Source organism: Balearica regulorum, chromosome Z, assembly GCF_011004875.1.
Source record: "Balearica regulorum gibbericeps isolate bBalReg1 chromosome Z, bBalReg1.pri, whole genome shotgun sequence".
Classification (NCBI taxonomy): Eukaryota; Metazoa; Chordata; class Aves; order Gruiformes; family Gruidae; genus Balearica; species Balearica regulorum.
The window spans coordinates 61,691,922-61,709,932 of record NC_046220.1 but is presented as its reverse complement, the minus strand read 5'-3'; the positions used below and the strand labels follow the sequence as shown (position 1 = coordinate 61,709,932).

The 18,011-nt window shown below is 41.2% G+C and overlaps 1 protein-coding gene across 1 annotated transcript in view; it reads right to left on the bottom strand.

Moving 5' to 3' along the window:
• CMYA5 (cardiomyopathy associated 5) overlaps positions 1 to 18,011 on the bottom strand; it is a 49,204-nt gene that overhangs the window by 12,061 nt on the left and 19,132 nt on the right. The window contains exons 3-9 of the mRNA XM_075740376.1: positions 15,740 to 15,835; positions 14,437 to 14,670; positions 12,677 to 12,699; positions 10,621 to 10,742; positions 5,516 to 5,665; positions 4,358 to 4,504; positions 869 to 1,013 (exon numbers count right to left, since the gene is read on the bottom strand). Of these exons, the coding sequence (XP_075596491.1) occupies positions 869 to 1,013; positions 4,358 to 4,504; positions 5,516 to 5,665; positions 10,621 to 10,742; positions 12,677 to 12,699; positions 14,437 to 14,670; positions 15,740 to 15,835 (917 nt within the window). The remainder of the gene's footprint in view (positions 1 to 868; positions 1,014 to 4,357; positions 4,505 to 5,515; positions 5,666 to 10,620; positions 10,743 to 12,676; positions 12,700 to 14,436; positions 14,671 to 15,739; positions 15,836 to 18,011) is intronic.

Sequence of the window (18,011 nt, the reverse complement as noted above, 5' to 3'; positions counted from 1 at the left end):
GGCAAGTCACTCCACAACTCCCAAAGCTTCTCAGGCCTCTGCAACTGTATTTTGCTGGAAAGTTGTTGTCATTGTTTTTAGAAAAACAAACAAACAAAAAGCGCAAGCCCCAAGGACATACACAGCACCACATAATTTTCTCTGCATTTCAACACAGTGCATGGTTTCACAGCTCACTGGTGCCTACATCCCTCCTTGCCCTCTCCTCTATGCAGCACAGACAGCGTAGTGGAAACCAGAGAGGGTCTGGCATAAGCAGACACCCCAATTTCAAAGCTGCTCATTGGGTTGCTTGCTCTTTGACCCCTGTACAGAGCCAGGCAGCGCTGGGCTCAGATGTGCTTTGGGAGAGATCTGCCCACACATCCAGACAGTGCAGATGGGTCACATTACTGGGACACCTGTATGATCCTCACTATGCCCCAGGCTGGCTCCCATCTTGTTCACCACAAAGCAGAGAGCAAACAGGGCCAGGGTCCTCCATCGCACTCCTTCCTGTGAAGCTCAGCTGCCCTCCCCTGCCCTGCCTGGGGCTGTGGCTGTGGCAGCTGCAGGGCAGGGATTGCTTCCCCAGCCAGCACAGCCCTGCAACTTCTGGTTGATTGCAGACAGCACAATGTCTCCAGGGTTTTGACCCCAAATGAAGGGGATTGCCCGGTTAAGCAGAATAAAAAGGAAGTATTTTTATGTCTCAGCCTAATCTCATAGATTAGTGCCTGTCCTGTAAATTCCTCAGCATGCAGAAGCAGATTTCTTCCTTGCACAACTGAAGGCAGAATAATCTCTTGCATAACGACACACAGTCTGGGGGATGCTCATTAGCCGCTGCCTAATCCGACCGAGTGGCGCTTGCGACCGCAGCACTGACCTGAGACCCTCTCCTTCTGGTGAGTGCTGTCGGCAGTACTCCAGGGTGAAGGACTCCACTGATGCTGAGCCAGCGTGCCAGCGGACGGTGGCCATGTCCCAGCACACCATGCAGTCCTCGGCCTTGATGATGGGGACAGTGGGCGCTGGGGACACACGGACACGTTAGCTGTACCGCAAGGTGGGCTCCAGCAGCTGGCCAGGGATGCTCATGAGGGAAAGGAAGAGTCACCTCCCCAAAAATCCACGGGATAGATAGTTTTGCCCATCCAGCAATGACCTTTTGCTTGTTTGTGTTTCAATGGTAGAGGGCTATGTCATGGGGAAAAAAAACATGCTGGGAAAGTCACTGTGAATATTTGTGCAGTTTTGCACATTCTTAGAATGCTCTTGTAGATTTTTATGCCTTTCCTTAAGCACATGTTCCTCATTTCTACCAATCTTCAAGGAGCAGAGCACCAAGGCAGTAATGCCTACAGCTCTCCCTGTATCACCTCAATCCTGCCCTCAGCAGTCCCTGCATAAACTGCATCAGAAACACATGTGCTGCTGCAGAATTGATGGGGAGATGCTGACTTTCTGCTTAATTACGCCCTGTTTATTTTTGCAATGCTAAGATTTGATCCTCTAATTTCTCTTTTTTAGAGCCTCAGTTCAAGAACTACAGGCCCAACTGCAAGACAGAAAACTGAATGTAAAGTAGTGCACTGAATGAAAGTAATCAAAAGCTATTGTGTGAAATTGCACATCCAACATCATAGGCTGAAAATGGATTAGTTGTATTGACTTTCTCTTTCTAGGGAATAGCAACATAAACGAACCTTACAACCTCCTGTTGAAACTCAGAAACAGTCTTAATACCAATCCTTAGAAGAAAGGTTATTAATTAAAAAGACATCACAGAAAGTTGTTTTGCTTTTAAAGAGATTTGGTTCCAAACAGGAGGCCTTAGACAAAAGTAGAAATTAGATAATTAATGACAAGATAATCTTATAGAACTGCAACCATCATTCCTGATGCATTCTGTTTTGTAGAAAAGGAAAGAAAAACACCTACCAGTACATATTGATTTCCTGGTTTAGTGAAAATCAGGAGGTTAGCAGTTCAGGTTAAGATGTACTTGATGTTTTACTACAGGAACAGCTAATCTAGGTATTCAGCAGAAGAAAGAATCTGTGGGATAGATTCTCATCTGGTAACCCATCTGTGTGGCTCCCTTAGCAATAATCCTTTAATTCTCTTCTGACATATTTGAATGTCTGTTTTTAAATGCATCTGCTTCTAAAGAATAAAAAATTAATAGCTAAATCCCCTAATATATGCATTCAGCAACTGACACACATACCCACATTTATGTATGTGCAAATAGTCTGTCACAAGACATCAAGCATTTTTTTTTATTTGAAATTATCTATCTGAAGAGTAGATGGAGTCAGCATACCAGAAAAAGTTGTTACTCTGCTTCTGGGATTTTTTTTAATAAATTAACTGCAGTTAAAATATATATCTGATTTCCTGGTAATATTTCAGCATTCATATAAGTGATCTTGTAAGAGGCAAAGAGCTGAAAAGGGTAAGTTCTTACTCTGTCCCTCAGATACAGGGTGAGAATCACATAGGTTTTGAACAACAGAAGAAGGTGCATTCACTCCTATGTCTTTAGAATTGCAAAGAGCCTTCATCTGGAGATCGGTTTGAGGGATACTTGCTGCCTTCAGCATCATTCCCTTGCAGAAAATACTGCTTGGAAACAGCATGTTCCCGAGGGGAGGGGAGGACAGGAGACGGGAGGTGCTGGGGAGGATGCTGCAGCAGCACCCACCTGCATTCCCCACAACTCCCCTGGCCCACTGCCAGTTCCATGGGCACACTCCTAACAGGGAAACCTTGCAGGGTTCCCAACACCTGGAGAGGCACAGCTTTGATCCACTATTAATGTGTATGCTCCTGTAACTGCATATACCAACAAATTATTTTCTTGTACACGCAAACTTTTTTTTTTGAATTACTGAAAAAAAAACCACCTCTCTAAATTCTTGCTGCTGAGTTCACTGTGCTTCTTGAAGAATAAAAGTACTCTAGCTTTATATCAAAGTAGCTGGGCTCACACCAAAGAACTGTTTTCCATTACCAGTGCTCATCTTTCCACGTGTGATGTTGAGGGGACACAGTGGTTTTGCATCTGTCAGTACTCAGCAGTGTCCCCACAAGTGCATCTGGGGCTTGGTGCACTTCAGACAGTGTTCACTGCAGCTTCAGGGAAGGTGTTTAATGAGCCTTTATTTGATCTAGTTTATTTGTTTTCTTAAAGAAACAGGCCAAAGGAAGGCATCAAAGACTCAAGGAAATTAACTTCTTCAGAAGACTTCAGTTTTGGGAAAAAGAATGGTAAGCTTGACACCAAAAGGCAAAGACAGTTCTTAAAATATAATAGCTTCAGAGGTGAGAACTCTTTATATTACAATTTATTAGCTAGTAATAACACATTAGTATTTGACCATTTTGCAGGAATCTGCACCATGATCACAATTACATTGTTGAGGCCATAAAATTTGAATTTCTCCCTTGAATTCTCTGAAAAGTCATCTTTGCTAAAAATATGAATAGCAAATTGAATACCAAGGAGAATTATCAACAAATTTGAAGTCTGGTGGATTAAGAAAAAGGCTTGAAGTTGTGGTTGCTGCCAAGTGATTTCAACAATACACTCAATGTTGTACAGTTATTTCATTATGAAATTGTTAAATACCCTTGTCTGTATTTTGTGACTGTAAGAACGGAATGGCTGTTCTTATCCTGTAGCACTAAAAAAATTGTCTGGCAAGAGGGCCTCAGACACAAGATGCTTCACCTTGCTCATAATTCAAGAAGCAATAGTTTTGTCAATACAAATTATTAAAGAAATCAAAGCTCAGAAAAATTAATCAGTCAAATGAAGCTCATAAACAATACTCATCTAATTACTCATCTGGATTTATAACAAACAGCAGCAGAGCCTCTTAACCACACCTGAGATTCGTGTCCCACTGAGCTAGGCACACCATGTGACCTAGGTAAAGCAGGCCTTCCCCTGAAAAGTTAATAATTTAAATCAATGCAATGTGGATGTATTTGGGAGGATGGCAGAGAGGCAAAAACCGCAGCCATCGTCTCATTTTCCACAGGAGAAGCAGCAGCAGGGAGCAGCTGGGTGGCTTTCCCAGAGCTGCCCTGGAGCATTGCAGCGCACGCAGAAGAGAAATTCATCACATGCTGCCCCAATGTTCCAGTCGCGAGGCCTGGAAATGTCTTCAAGTCTAAATGCCTTCAAGTTTCCTCCCAGGAGCAACTATGCTGCTATCTCTCAGCAAAAAGAGAAATGACCGCGAGTTGCCTACTATCTGCCAGATGGGTTAATGAAGCAGTTTCTTCTATTTCAGTAACATTATGGACTAGAATTTGTCTAAGGACCTGAAGCTTATAATAATCAAAAGCCAAAATATGTACGTACCTGTTTTAAAAATGGCTTTTTCACTGGGTAAGCTACAGCCTGTACCATTCACAGCCATGACCCACACACTGTAGCAGCGATCCGGCTCCAGGTCCTCCAAAATGCAGTGGCTCTCCTTCACTGTCACTCTGTACTCTTCCACCAAAGCTAGGAGGAACACACACATACATCGGATGTCACGCTCACATGTTGCACTGGTGGAGCCTACAACTGTGCCTCTCGACTAACATGTAAAAAATTTTTAAAAATCCAGGAACCGTTACTAGCCAACATCTCCATATTTTACTGTGACTCAGTTTTGACAGAAAGTTTCTGACATGCCCTTGAGTTGAGTGCACTCAAACCCCACTGACAGCAGGGGGAGATTATGGCCCTCAGTCCTACTAAGGACTCAACTGCAAATTTTGGACATACAATCAGCAGTTGTCAACCTTGGTTTCACTGCTCTATAACATAACAATTTCTCACAATAGACTTTAGAGCCCTGAGCTACAAATTAGCCATTACAAAAAGCCCTTAGCATCCTTTAGCATGCACACACATGCATTTGTGCAGAGCTCAGTGACTTTATGATCAGTCTGAGCTTTTTAATGAATAAGCAATTCAATCCTCTTTTCTCAATTTCATACTTAACATTTGAAATATTTTGTAATTTTGAAAAAAAAGTAATTTTGAAAAAATCTTTGTCTACATGTGGAAATACCAATTATCTTTTCCTGTCATTTTTTTTATTAGGACACATTTCCAAAGTACATGCAGGGCCCTAAAAACCTAATGAAGCCCGTCCCTTTGGGACCTCTAACTGCAGTCCCCTTGAGTACCCACAGGGCAGCACGGACACATCCTCTATGAAGGTCAGGCTGCTTCATAAAAGGGCGCCCTAACAGGGAAATAGTCACTTCTCAGCAAACAACTACCTGGAACTTTACTGATCATGATATTTATATTGCATTTTGGAGGACAAAGGGGAGGAAAGGGTATAGCATCTACCTCCCACCCTCCTCCACCATTACCCATTCTTAATCCTATGCATGATGTCTTCACAGCCTCTCTTCTTTCTGCATCCTGGGCCCTGCCCTGCCATTTGGCCTCCCCTCTGCCTACCCCAGACCAGAGCAGAAAGGACTCCTGCTGTCATGAAGGCAAGACCTTACACACCCCCTGCATCTTTGCTGGCTTGTGGCTCCTCCATACAGTAGACTTGGAAGCAGTCAATGGCGTCCCCATCGTTCACAGCCCAGTAAACGGCAATAGAGGTGCTGGTGGCTGAGTTTGGTTCCTGAGGTAAGACAGTTGGTGTCTGTGGGACTGAGAGGAAAGTTGACGGTTGTTATTCACACTCCTGCATTTTCAGCCAAATTACCTACAAGTTCGTGAGGCAACCTGGTTACTTATTTTCACTCAGGTTGCTTATTTCCACAGAACAAGTACAGCAAGTACATGAAATATGGATAATACTGACGCAGTTCTGGAGCCATAGGTCCTCCTAAATTAGGAACAGAAAAGTTAGTTGCTCAGCATTGGAATCTGTCCATTTCCCTCACAGTCTGGACAACGCAAGATCCAGTCCTAGTACTGGGACCACCTGAACACAGCACAAAGCGTGTGCCCGTGCCCTGCCCAGTTCTTGGGGTCCTTCCATATGGAGCAAGACCATCATACAGATGAGTCATGGCATTGCTGCTCATTTCTGACCACTGGCAAGGAGGGTCCCAGGGCTGTGGCAATCCTGGACACACAGAGCTGTCATACAACTCCAGTGATCCTTCTCCTTTCCCCAGGAGACCTGCTACCTTCAGTCACAGGGAGGGCTCTCCAGCTCTACACTCCACTTTCAAACAGTGTGTCAAATCCACTAAGACTGACAGCAGGAGGGATGTGTTTTAGGTAAAGGAAGGCTCAGAGCTCCTGCACTAACAGCCTGAGGAGCAGGAGGCTTCCTGCAGCCTTGGTCCACCCCTGCCCAGAAGTGGGCTCCTACTTCAGGTGCACTACCAGGTGCTCTTGCGTGGCATGGTCATTTTCCCCAAAGACACAGTGAATCCTTGGGGCGCAGGTCAACCTGAGCTCTGCCAAAGCACCTGAACCTCATGGGATAACCAGGAGCATCCTTCACAAAGAGTGCTTCAAAGATCTCCAAGGTTTTCCAAATTTCATATAAACTTTGTCTCCTGATCGGCAAAGATCCATCCCTGATGAGATATTGTTCCCCTCTACGATTATGGCTTAAAAGAGAGGGATGGGAAAGAAAGAAGCAAAAAGCCCCAAAAGATGCTCATTTTAAAGTGATTGCAGGGAATGAAAATATATGGTTCTATTTCTTCATCCAGTGAATTTCCATATTGCATGAATTCTCTTAGAATCTCAGCAGAAAGCTTTTGCTTTTTTTCAGTTATCTTCCCAGTAATGATGATGATGATCCCCTCTGGTATGAACAAGGCAAATGCAGATGCTGGCTGTTTCCTTATGATTTATACAGAAAGCTACCAGTACAGTGGGATTACATCTGCTTCTATTGAAAAAAAAAAATAAAATTCTTCCATTGCTAAAAACAATCTGCATTTGTCTTTTGACTTCATCTAGAGTTAGTCAATTTAAAAATTGATCATCTTTAGGAAAAGACTTCCTTTTAGTGGACCCAGTGGGGAAACCAGCTTTTTTTTTTTTCCTGTGAAGTTGCCTAGAAACTGCTATTTATGATCACAGAAACCCCACAACTGCAAGAATTATTATTATGCCAAATCTGAACAGAAGCTAGCTTAATGAATGAAACTTCTGAAAAAAGTTATAGATCAAAATTCAGTTTGTTAACATTGAGAAACATTTGATTTCTAATTTCCTGTAGCATTATATGAAACAAACTTTTGAAAGGAAGTAATTTCAAAGCAGGAAGTTGAACTATTCTCTTCAGAAACAGAACATTTATGTGTTATCAAAGTGCTAGTCCCTTTTAAAATTAATTTTAGTCAAAAAAATGAGATATTTTTACCCCAAGTTTCACTAAATCATATTTTTCAGTATAAAAGTGTGACATTTTCTCATCAATTCAGTTTCAATTGAAGTGTTGTGGTGTGAGGAAGCTTCTCCTTCATGCTATCTAAACACCATGGCCCCCAGGAGAAAAAATAATAATCCCAATTATTTTAAGGATAATTACCCCTTTCCAATGGAATGTGAAATAACATTTCCTTGGCTTTGTGGACTTGAAGAAGGACAGCAGTTACATTCCTCTGTGACTTTAATGGAAGACTGTTATAATCAGCAAGGGTCCTCACCTTCTGGTATAAAAGTGCAGGACTCACAGCAGGCTTTGGAAATAATAATTTTTCAATTTTTCAATTTTACCCACTCCTCTTGTGGCACGGCCTGGGTTCCAGTATGCTCAATGGCATGCTGCAAGGGTTTTTTATGCTTATGCATTTGTTAATGGGGTGGCTTAAGGAGGCAGAATTTGATGGAAAAGGGCTTTTCAATAGTGGATATGGAAAATTTGGAAATGCAGAGCATTTTGAAAGAAAGATTTTTCTGAAAGTAAATAGAAAATAAAGTTCTATTAAATTTTTCATAGCCTATGAAAAGACTATGCTTTCTGAAGGAAAAACACAGTCAACACACTGGAGGGAAGGGATGCCATCCAGAGGGACCTTGACAGGCTGGAGAGGTGGGCCCGTGCGAAACACATGAAGTTCAGCAAGGCCAAGTGCAAGGTCCTGCACGTGGGTCAGCGCAATCCCGAGCACAGCTACACGCTGGGCAGAGAATGGGTTGAGAGCAGCCCTGCAGAGAAGGACTTGGGGGTACTGGTGGTCGACAAGCTCAACAGGAGCCGGCAATGTGCATTCACAGCCCGGAAAGCCAACCAGATCCTGGGCTACGTCAAAAGCAGCGTGACCAACAGGTCAAGGGAGGGGATTCTGCCCCTCTGCTCTGCTCATGTGAGACCCCACCTGGAGTACTGCGTCCAGCTCTGGGGGCCCCGGTACAGGAGAGACATGGAGCTGTTGGAGCGAGTCCAGAGGAGGGCCAGAAAGATGATGAGAGGGCTGCAGCACCTCTCCTCTGAGGACAGGCTGAGAGAGTTGGGGTTGTTCAGCCTGGAGAAGAGAAGGCTCCAGGGAGATCTTATTGCAGCCTTCCTGTACCTGAAGGGGGCCTGCAGGAAAGCTGGGGAGGGACTGTTTACATGGGCATGGAGTGATAGGATGAGGGGTAATGGGTTTGAGCTGAAGGAGGGTAGATTTAGATGAGATGTTAGGAAGAAATTCTTTACTGTGAGGGTGGTGAGGCACTGGAACAGGTTGCCCAGGGAAGTTGTGGATGCCCCATCCCTGGAGGTGTTGTTGGATGGGGCTTTAGGCAAACTGGTCTAGTGGGGGGTGTCCCTCCATGGCAGAGGAGTTGGAACTAGGCAATCTTTAGGTCCCTTCCAACCCAAACCATTCTTTGATTCTATTATTCTATATGTGAACTGGAGAAACATGGCAAATTCACATGTATTTCATCAAACAGCTTCAGTCCAAAAAAAAAAAAAAAAAAAAATCAGAGTGTGTCTGACATTTGACTCCAGTATGTGATAAATGATATACTCGAGGTGTTCAATTCCAAGTAAAGTTTCATGTAGGCGTTTACCTCTATTTTCCTTCAGGAAGGGTGTAATCTTGGAAAAAAAAAAAATTTTTCTTTACTGATCACCAAAGTAAAAATCACAATAACAACTGAAATACTCGGTAGTGGAAGTGAAGAATGAAAACCAGGTATTTTAGAATGAGAAAAGAAGAAAGGAAAAAGAATGAGGAGATTGGAAGGTCACTTGCTAGTGGCCAGTCATTCATTTCCAGTTTGCCAAAGCAAACTAGCCTGGAGCCATTTGGTGTTCAGCAAACACACTAGCTAATGCAAATCAAATGGACAAGTGGATCTGAGCAGTTTGGGGAAAAACATGTTGAAGTGACTTGTGGTAAAAGGAAATGACAAAATGGGTCTGTCCTCCTGGATGACCTTGCCAGTAGGTAGCAGCCCAGGAAGAAAGAATGGTTGCACCCATGGGATGGCAAGAGGGAGTTTAAGAACTAAATCAAGATACATAGCACATTTGCACAACTAAGTTAACTACGGCTGAGAGTGGGTTACAAAAAAGATCTTTTCATCTGACTTCCTAAAGAAATGAGGCTGTCCAACCTTACCTGAGAAGTTTTGAATGCCACAAGCAAATTCATAGAAATCTGAGACCTTAACTTCCTTGTCAGAGATACTCAGCTCCTCTAGGTCTAATAAAAGTAGGAGTGTGGACGAGAGTGACAATCTCCTCACAGTGACACAGCAGTCTCTCTGCTCCACACCCCTGTATCTTAGGGAAATCAATGCTCTAGTTCCAGTGCTCAGCGACCAAACACGTGAGAAAGAGGCATTACTTGAAAAGCCAGAGAGTGACTACAATGGTGGTGGTGTGCGTGATGGTGAATGGGAGATCACAAAGCATGACAGTGAGATGCAAGATCCCAAACCAAACCTTCTCTTGAGAAAGAAACACTGGAGTGAGACCCCATTCGAGGAAAATGAATCCACAAAGTGGTGCTGGCAAACTCTTGATTGACATCTGTCCAGATCCAGATAATTTCTATAGGTATATGTATGGGCAGAGCAGAAAGCCCAAACAGGCAGGCAACTTACAGGATATGAAATATCAAATAGAGATGAATAAACCCCTATATCATGTGTAATTTTCACCACTGCCCTTTGAAGCAAAGGCTGTTTCCAGCTACAGCTAAGCACTTTCCCTTCATGTCCCATGGGGGTTTCAGGTGCCACTGTTCATGTGGCACAAGCCCAGGGACCGTGGCCGTCAGCCGGCCCCCTGCTCTCCTCCCCACACCAGCAATGCTGGAGCTGCCCCTCTGGGAGGAGGAGAGTTCAGGAGATCCTTTGATTGCCTCTTCTCTGTCCCTGCCTGCAAGAGAACAGCAACTTCTTTAGCCCTGGGAGATTTACAGATAGAGACCTTCTGCTAGTCTGAGGTATGGATATATTAAATGATGCAAGAATCCCCCACTTCAGCATTTTTCCCTCTGTTGCTCATCTTAGTGTCCTACTATAAGCCAAACACTTGTGCACAATTAGACTTCATTTTACATTCAACTCTGATTGCTAATTACATGGTTTGCAAATTTATACTTCTCAAATAGATTCTGTTTTTAGCTTCGTAAGATTTCCAAAGCATTGCCAAAATGTTAGATTTTGTAAAGACAATATTCAGAGATGCTTACCAGCCACATGTTTTAAGGAGTGCTGGTTGCTTTGTCCTGGACTGTCTGCATAGTGCTCGAACAGTGAAAAAGCACTGGGCACCTTTTCTAAAGACAGAGTAGTATCCATTGCAGAAAGTAACCTATTTGGAAAAAAAGCACATAGCTGTAAAAATACCTTGTGACACCACATAGTTGCCAAAGGCCAGAAGAAAAGACCATGCAATGTATGTTTCTTTAAGTATTTCCCATGAACTTGTGGACAACATGCAAGGAGAAGCTGTTTCCCTGATTTTGAACATTTAGAGCATACTGTGATTTCAGATCAGGAGTGCAGAGAGAATGCACATGGTCTGTATACACTTGACACATAAGGATTTGAAGTTCATAGCAAGACTCCCAAAAGCACTGGGATTCAGACTTACTAACGCAGTGCCTTTAAAGGTTACAAACCTTAGAGATAAACTACAGCAGCTGACTCCAGAGATGTAATGTAAAGCAGCTGCTTGTGGCAAGCAAAAAAACCCCAAAAACAAACATGAAGAGGAAGATGGATTCCACTTAATTAGTCCATATTTGCTGAGTTCATTATAGGAAAAAACCCAACATACTTTAACTCTGAGGTAGAAGTAGCTTCAAGGAAATGAAAGTTGTTTTTTTTTTTCCAAGGAAACTGAATTTTACCTTTCTCCCCTTCTTTTTTTCAGTCACCAAAGTAGTTAATTATGTATAATCTTAACAAAGCACAACAAATAAAAAACTTATTTTCTTTAGAAAAACAGGCATTGTTATATAGACATGTTCTTAACCTTTTTCAGGTGTTATCAAAGTAATAACCAAACTCATGCATACAGCAGAATAAACTCTACATTTAGTGCATAAGTTAACAAATAAAGACCAAAGAAAGCCTTGGAAAATCATTTCATCACATTATACCTGCTCTATTCTTATGCAATAAACTACATGCAGATACATATGGCCAGACTGTCACATTTTGACTTAGAATGGGGGAGTACAAGTGTTTAGTCCTAATTCTGCGGATTAATGGGAACCATGAAGGGCTGTTTGGAACATTCACTTCAGACCACTCTCCTGTGGTTGGAATTTGACCACCAATTGGAACCCTCATGTCATTGTTATACATCAGCACGTGTATCGCTGTGATGGCTGAGGCAGCACTGACAAGGGTATGTTTGTTGTGCACCACGCAACACCCAGGCCCTTTGGGCAAAGTCAGTGGTGGTGGTGTGGGCAAAGCAGGTTTGGGGGCTTGCATAAGAGAAGCCTGCAGCCAGCCTGTCTGAATATTTATTGTTCACCTTGGAAAATTCATTGGGGGAACATAGGCTTATAATTGAACACTTCTCCTATAAAGGCTGGGTCTCACCAAAATGACTCCCTTGAGAAAATCACACATGGCAGAGAACTGTTTCCGACTGCGTATATTTACTGATATGTGCAGGCAGGCCAGGATGCAGCTGTGATGAGGCAACAGCCCTCTAGCACATCCTGAATCAGGTAGTACCAATGAAAAGGTATGGGAAAACATCAGCCCATAGTCTCCTGGAAAGCTTTTGAAAGCTACTTAATCTCATTTTTTTCTGGAATTGTGTTCAGAAGGATAGCCCAACAACTCCAGCCATGTGAGTGACACTTTGCATTATAACCTTGCAGAGACCAAGTAATACAGAACAGGACTAGTGAAAAAAGAACATACCAGTGATGACTAAGAGATGGAAGCATGGTCAAAATGTTTTTTTAGTATATGTGTGTATAGTAACTACTACAAGGAACATCTGTTTAAAAATGTCTGTGTGGAGATAGATTTAAAATTGAACTGACATTTTAAAACGCTACTTGTTTAATTGATGTATTACAGAACATGTGGAAAACACTTCAAAACTAGTCAGTTACAGCAACAAGTATAAAACCTCTTCTCATAATTTCATTATTTCAAGGTTTATAAAAGTAGCTGTGAATATTAGCAGCGTGTTTTCAAAGCTTGCAAATACTAAATGAAGCATCCAGAATGCCAGGCACAGTAATCACTAAGGTGCACTTAAACCATAGTTCATACCTTTTATTCAATTCTTTAGATGACTAAAGGAGGGAAAAAAGAAACAAATTTAACAGTTTTCAAAACCCTGAAAATGTTGAAGAGACATTCATCTAACAGCCTTGCTATTCTCCACAGACATAAAATACATAGAGCTTTATTGACTTGATGTCATCTGAGATACTGCTCATTCACACCAGCAGAATTGGTTCCTTAAGAATATTCTACTTCAAAGCTCTGGCTCAGCAGGCTATTAGAGTCTCAATCTGGTTTTAAACACCTGAGGGGTCAGTTTTCAATATCCAGGTTTAAAGACCAGAGCACAGTCAGATACTTCCTTAAACCAATGCTTTTACAGAAAGAAACCACTTACACATTAAGAACACTTAAATCCAAATTCGGGCTGAAATCTCCTTAATAACTTCTGGTTACTAGAAACTGTGTGAGATTTGTACTTGTGGAGTGAGAGTTTCTCGCATACTCCATGAATCTTCAGCTAACTTTTCCTGACTTGTGGACAGAAAAGTTCCTGTCCTCTATCGCTAACAGAAAGGGGCAGGGATTCTAATAATTTTCCCACCCCACAAAAGAATTTCAGCTAACAAAGTTATCTTTTTGCCAAAGCACTGATCCAGCAACTCACAAAGTTCAGGAAAATAAGATATATTTCTCATTCGCCCCAAAATGGCCAATCTCCTATGGCATTCACTTGGTTACAGGATATTAAGACATTGCATAGCTTGGAGCAGGGGAGAAAGCCAAGTATTACTCCACCATTTCCATAAATGCTGATAAATCGACTGGGGGCTTGTATTTGGAAAGCTGTTTTACAAATGATCAGTCTTTAGACAGTAATTTGAACTTTTCATTTCTTGCATCCCAGCATAGTTTCTCTGCAACTTCCAGACTATATGCTAATTCCACAACAGTACAAGATCATTGTCCCAGAAATCCCACCTGCTTCAAGACTGCTTATACACTTCTATAAAGGAGAAAGCATCACAGCTCACTTATGGACAAGTCTTGCAGCACAAGAACAATGTTGAGGGACCCAGGCCATTAATGATTAACCTGCAAGACCCTCTGACACCAGCTTACAACTGACAACTGTATGAGCTAGGTAACTCACGTCATGCAGAGTCACAAGGGATGTTTTTTACACCCAGAAAGGACGATTACAGACATGCACCTCACATGCACGTTCCTACACCTAAGCCAATTGCTGTGGGTTAACCCTGGCCAGCAACTAAGCACCACACAGCAGTAAACATTTATCGTGCCTCAGTAATCTGAATGTGTAACTACTGTCTGTGTCTGCTCATTAAAAAAAAACAAAACAACAAAACAAAAGAACAACCTCATAACTCAAGAACAACTCTGTTTCTGGTACAGATAATTTTCAGTTACACTTTCTTGTTTCACCTTTATTTTTCATACAGTAAAGTACCTTTTACTATAAAATTCTTACTCCTCAGTGAATAATTAATTCTAGACAAAGTGACTCTTGGCCTCCTCTTCACAAAACAAAACAGAACTATTTTAATGTCATAAGACATGTTTTCATCCTATGCATCATCTTTGCAATTCTCTCTGAGCATTCACATGACAAAAGCAATGATCTAGCAGTTTCAGAGTGGAATAGCTGAGCTTGCAGGATTTAGCTATCTTAAAAAAAAAAAGAAAAAAGGAAGGTAAATAACTCATTCTCAGCCTAGGTACTGTGTAAGTGCTTTCCTAACTAGTATCATAAAAACTACAATATGAAAGCCATTTTTACTTACATTTAGGAAAACAAATCCATCAAGTTCTTCCATTTCTTTTACTGTTGTCTCCAAAGTTTCCTTCGCTGAATCAACAGTTTGCTGGAAGTTAACCATCTGCTCATACAGGTACTCCATTTTCATCTTCTTCACTTCCTCAAAGTTATCTGATTTCTCATCATATTGTGCCACCACTTTCTTAAGCATCTCTTCGTTCTGCTTTTCCAATAACTCTGCATTTTTCTTACAGTTTTCCTGCAAAGTAAAAACAGATGTAAATTGATCTGCTGAATAAAATTATAACATTTTATGAATACACAGAAACTCAATTACCCATACATGAGCCATCCACCAGACTCCTTCTGTCATCCTGAGAATAAGAGAGCTTTATTTTTGTAAGCAAGCTCATCTGGGAGAAATAGCGCTAGAGAAATACATTAAAAACAATGGTAGATTTTTTTTTTTACCATGTTTAATTGTAAACTTCTATATTTAAGCATTGAGACAGGAAGTATGACTACAACATAGATAAATATCCATACTTTCAACTGAAATTAATGCAGTCCTCAAGACTGAGAGGGCCTTAAGAACTTAGGCAATAAGAAGTTACGACATTGGGCAACTAGTTTAGCTGCTTCACACTGGATTCTAAATAAACACACAAACAGTTTGAGTTTTTTATAAGCATAAACAGAATTAAGGGAACTTTTTCCTCCAGTGCTTGACAGTCACATATTCCACTTTGCAATAATGTGCAAAAAAAGCAATCTTTGTCTTCCCCTAAAGTTAACACCTTCCTGTGGGAGCTTAGTGGAATCAATGTGTCCTGGTTTTCAGCTGGGATACAGTTAATTTTCACAATAAGCTGGGAGGGGACATAGCCAGAGCAGGTGACCCAAACTAGCCAAAGGGATATTTGATAACACAATGTCATGCTCAGTATACAAGGGGGGAGCTGGCCAGGGAGGAATCATCGCTGCTTGGGGACAGGCTGGACATTGGGTTTCAGGCGATGAGCAAATTGCACTGTGTATCACCTGCTTTGTATATTCTTTTATAAGCACTGTTGTTATTTTCCTCTTCCTTTGCTGTCCTATTAAACTGTTCTGATCCCAACCCATGAGTTTTACCTTTTTCTTCTGATTATCCTCCCCATCCCACCAGGGAGGGGGGTGGGGGGAGGAGTGAGCAAGCAGCCACATGGTGCTTAGCTGCCAGCTGGGGCTAAACCACAACACAATGATGCTACAAAACAAGGCAAGCATATCTTAGAAGTAATTTTGTAGGGGGAAAGAAAACTAATGCAATAAAACACTAGGCTTACCTCAACAGAGTTAAATAGTGATTCAATATCACTCACAAACTCTTCAATCTTCATCGACTTTTCTTCCACTGCTATTAGCAATTCACCTAAGTGATCCTGAAATTTAAAATGTTTCAGTAACATAAGTATGTTATTTTATAAAGATTTTGCATACAGCTTATTTTAGGTGAATATTTTTGTTTTGCCATAAGCCACCATTGAGCTACTGCTAAATTAAGTTCAAGTATCTCCCTGGCTACAAAGACAAGCACAGAAATAGCAATTGGAATGGTCACAAAACTGTTTCCAAAGCAAAAAAAGTGAGCTCAGTTCAACAAGTAGCTGAGTGTCTCTACAGGTTGTTGAACACTACAAACTCTAGTGCAGTTTTACTAGAGACTGAGGGTATTCAGAGCATCATGAGGGTCCTTGAGAAACTGCAGGAACAAGCCCATAAAAAATAAAGCAAGGCAGATAATTATGAGGCTAACAGATTATGCAGTGTTGTGATTTTTTAATTAGAATTTTAAAGATATTTCCTATAAACCAGAATTCATCAAAATCACTGGTTGAATTAGATGCAGAAACAAAAGTAGTCCAAGGGACAACAGGCAACTCAGACAACTCAGAACTTTTTCTTAGTCCTTGCTGACCTTTTGTGAAAGCAAGCTGGCCATCTGCTCAGGTGCAATTTATAATTTATAAAAATATTTAGTTTTAATTAGCTGGCATAAATTTAAAAGGAAGGTTAACTTCCTTTGTTAACAGGTTCCTATTATGGCAAATGTCTACAGCTAGATCTGTTGAAAACTAGCATGTCTTTCCATTCATTATAAATGTCACATTGAACTGTACAATTGAAGGCTCACTTTATAAATATTTAGGGCCAATCACCAGGATTCAGAGGCAAACTTCTGTTTGTCAAGATAACCTATAAAATCAGACAGATGCCACCCATAGCTTATTTAATTTACATGAAGCTATGTTCCTACAGTTAAAATTCAGGCAACAAGCATTTTCCTATCTTAATGTTTTCTCAGCAATTATACAGAAGTAACAAGAAACATACAAATGCCATTTCAGAGTAACCTGAGTCCTAAGTGCTAGAAATCATGTGAAGCCAAGCGTGTGTTGTGGCCAGATTTAATACTGGCTTCATGTCCATGCTCCACAGCCAGGGAGTGATATCATGGGACGTTTATTTGCGCCTTAACTTGACTCGCTGTAACGTAGGTACATTCGAGGCATGGCTGGGGTCTGTGACTTTATTACTGACTTACTGGTGGCTAATTGTCACTTCTAAGTCAAGCATCAATGGCCATATATAAAAAGTAACTCTGTTGTCATACATTTGCACATCATGGACATAAGTTGTAAATACTGATACTTGAAACTGCCACATTGACTCCTCCTATTTTTAATTTATCTTTCTTGCATATGAGTTAACATAAAGATAATGTAAATACTGTTGATACAAGCCCTTCTAGAATTTTAATGAAATTACACAAAATCTGTATTACCATCAACTGAACATGTGCCAGGAAAGAGACCTCACCTTTGAGATACTGGGGTGAGATTAAAGAGCTGGTAAACAAGGAAGGAACATCTGTATACTTCTACATGAACAAATCTGATATGGTAAAAGTGAGACATCACATGCATACTGTTTTCACAAGCAGAACTGCAATTTAATGAAGAATAGCTTCTACAGAAACAAAAACATTTTCACTAGTACTGGTCACAAAGGACTAGGCTACTGAAATGGAGGGTATTTTTATCTATCTTTTTGAGTGCTACAACTTAGAGATAGTGGGAAGAAGTAGGACTTGCTAAACTCTGACCTGCGCTACAGCTAAAACACTACTGGGACAGATGAGCATGAACTGAACAGAAAATGAAGTTTCAACAAAACTGTTAGTGTAAACTGTACAACTAGTCTAACATCTCCAAGCAAGCAAAAAAACGTAACTGAGATGGGGAACAATTTACGATGATACTGGTCCCCACATATGGAGGTTTCTATACCTTGTTAAGTGAAATGAGCTGCTGTTACTAAAATTTTCTTTCCACAGAAACAATACTCTTCCCATTTCTTCCCCTACGCATACAAACCAGAACAAACTTATACAGGTGAGCAGGCTAACAGATGGAAAGTCTGGTAAGAGCTACATACAAACAAGGTCATTCAAACCTATGAACAACTAAAAATATCAGCTTAGCAAGCCTAGAACTCTAGAGAATACCTTAATAAGATAGTCTTCCTTCAATATCTCTAACAGGTGTTTAGGAATAG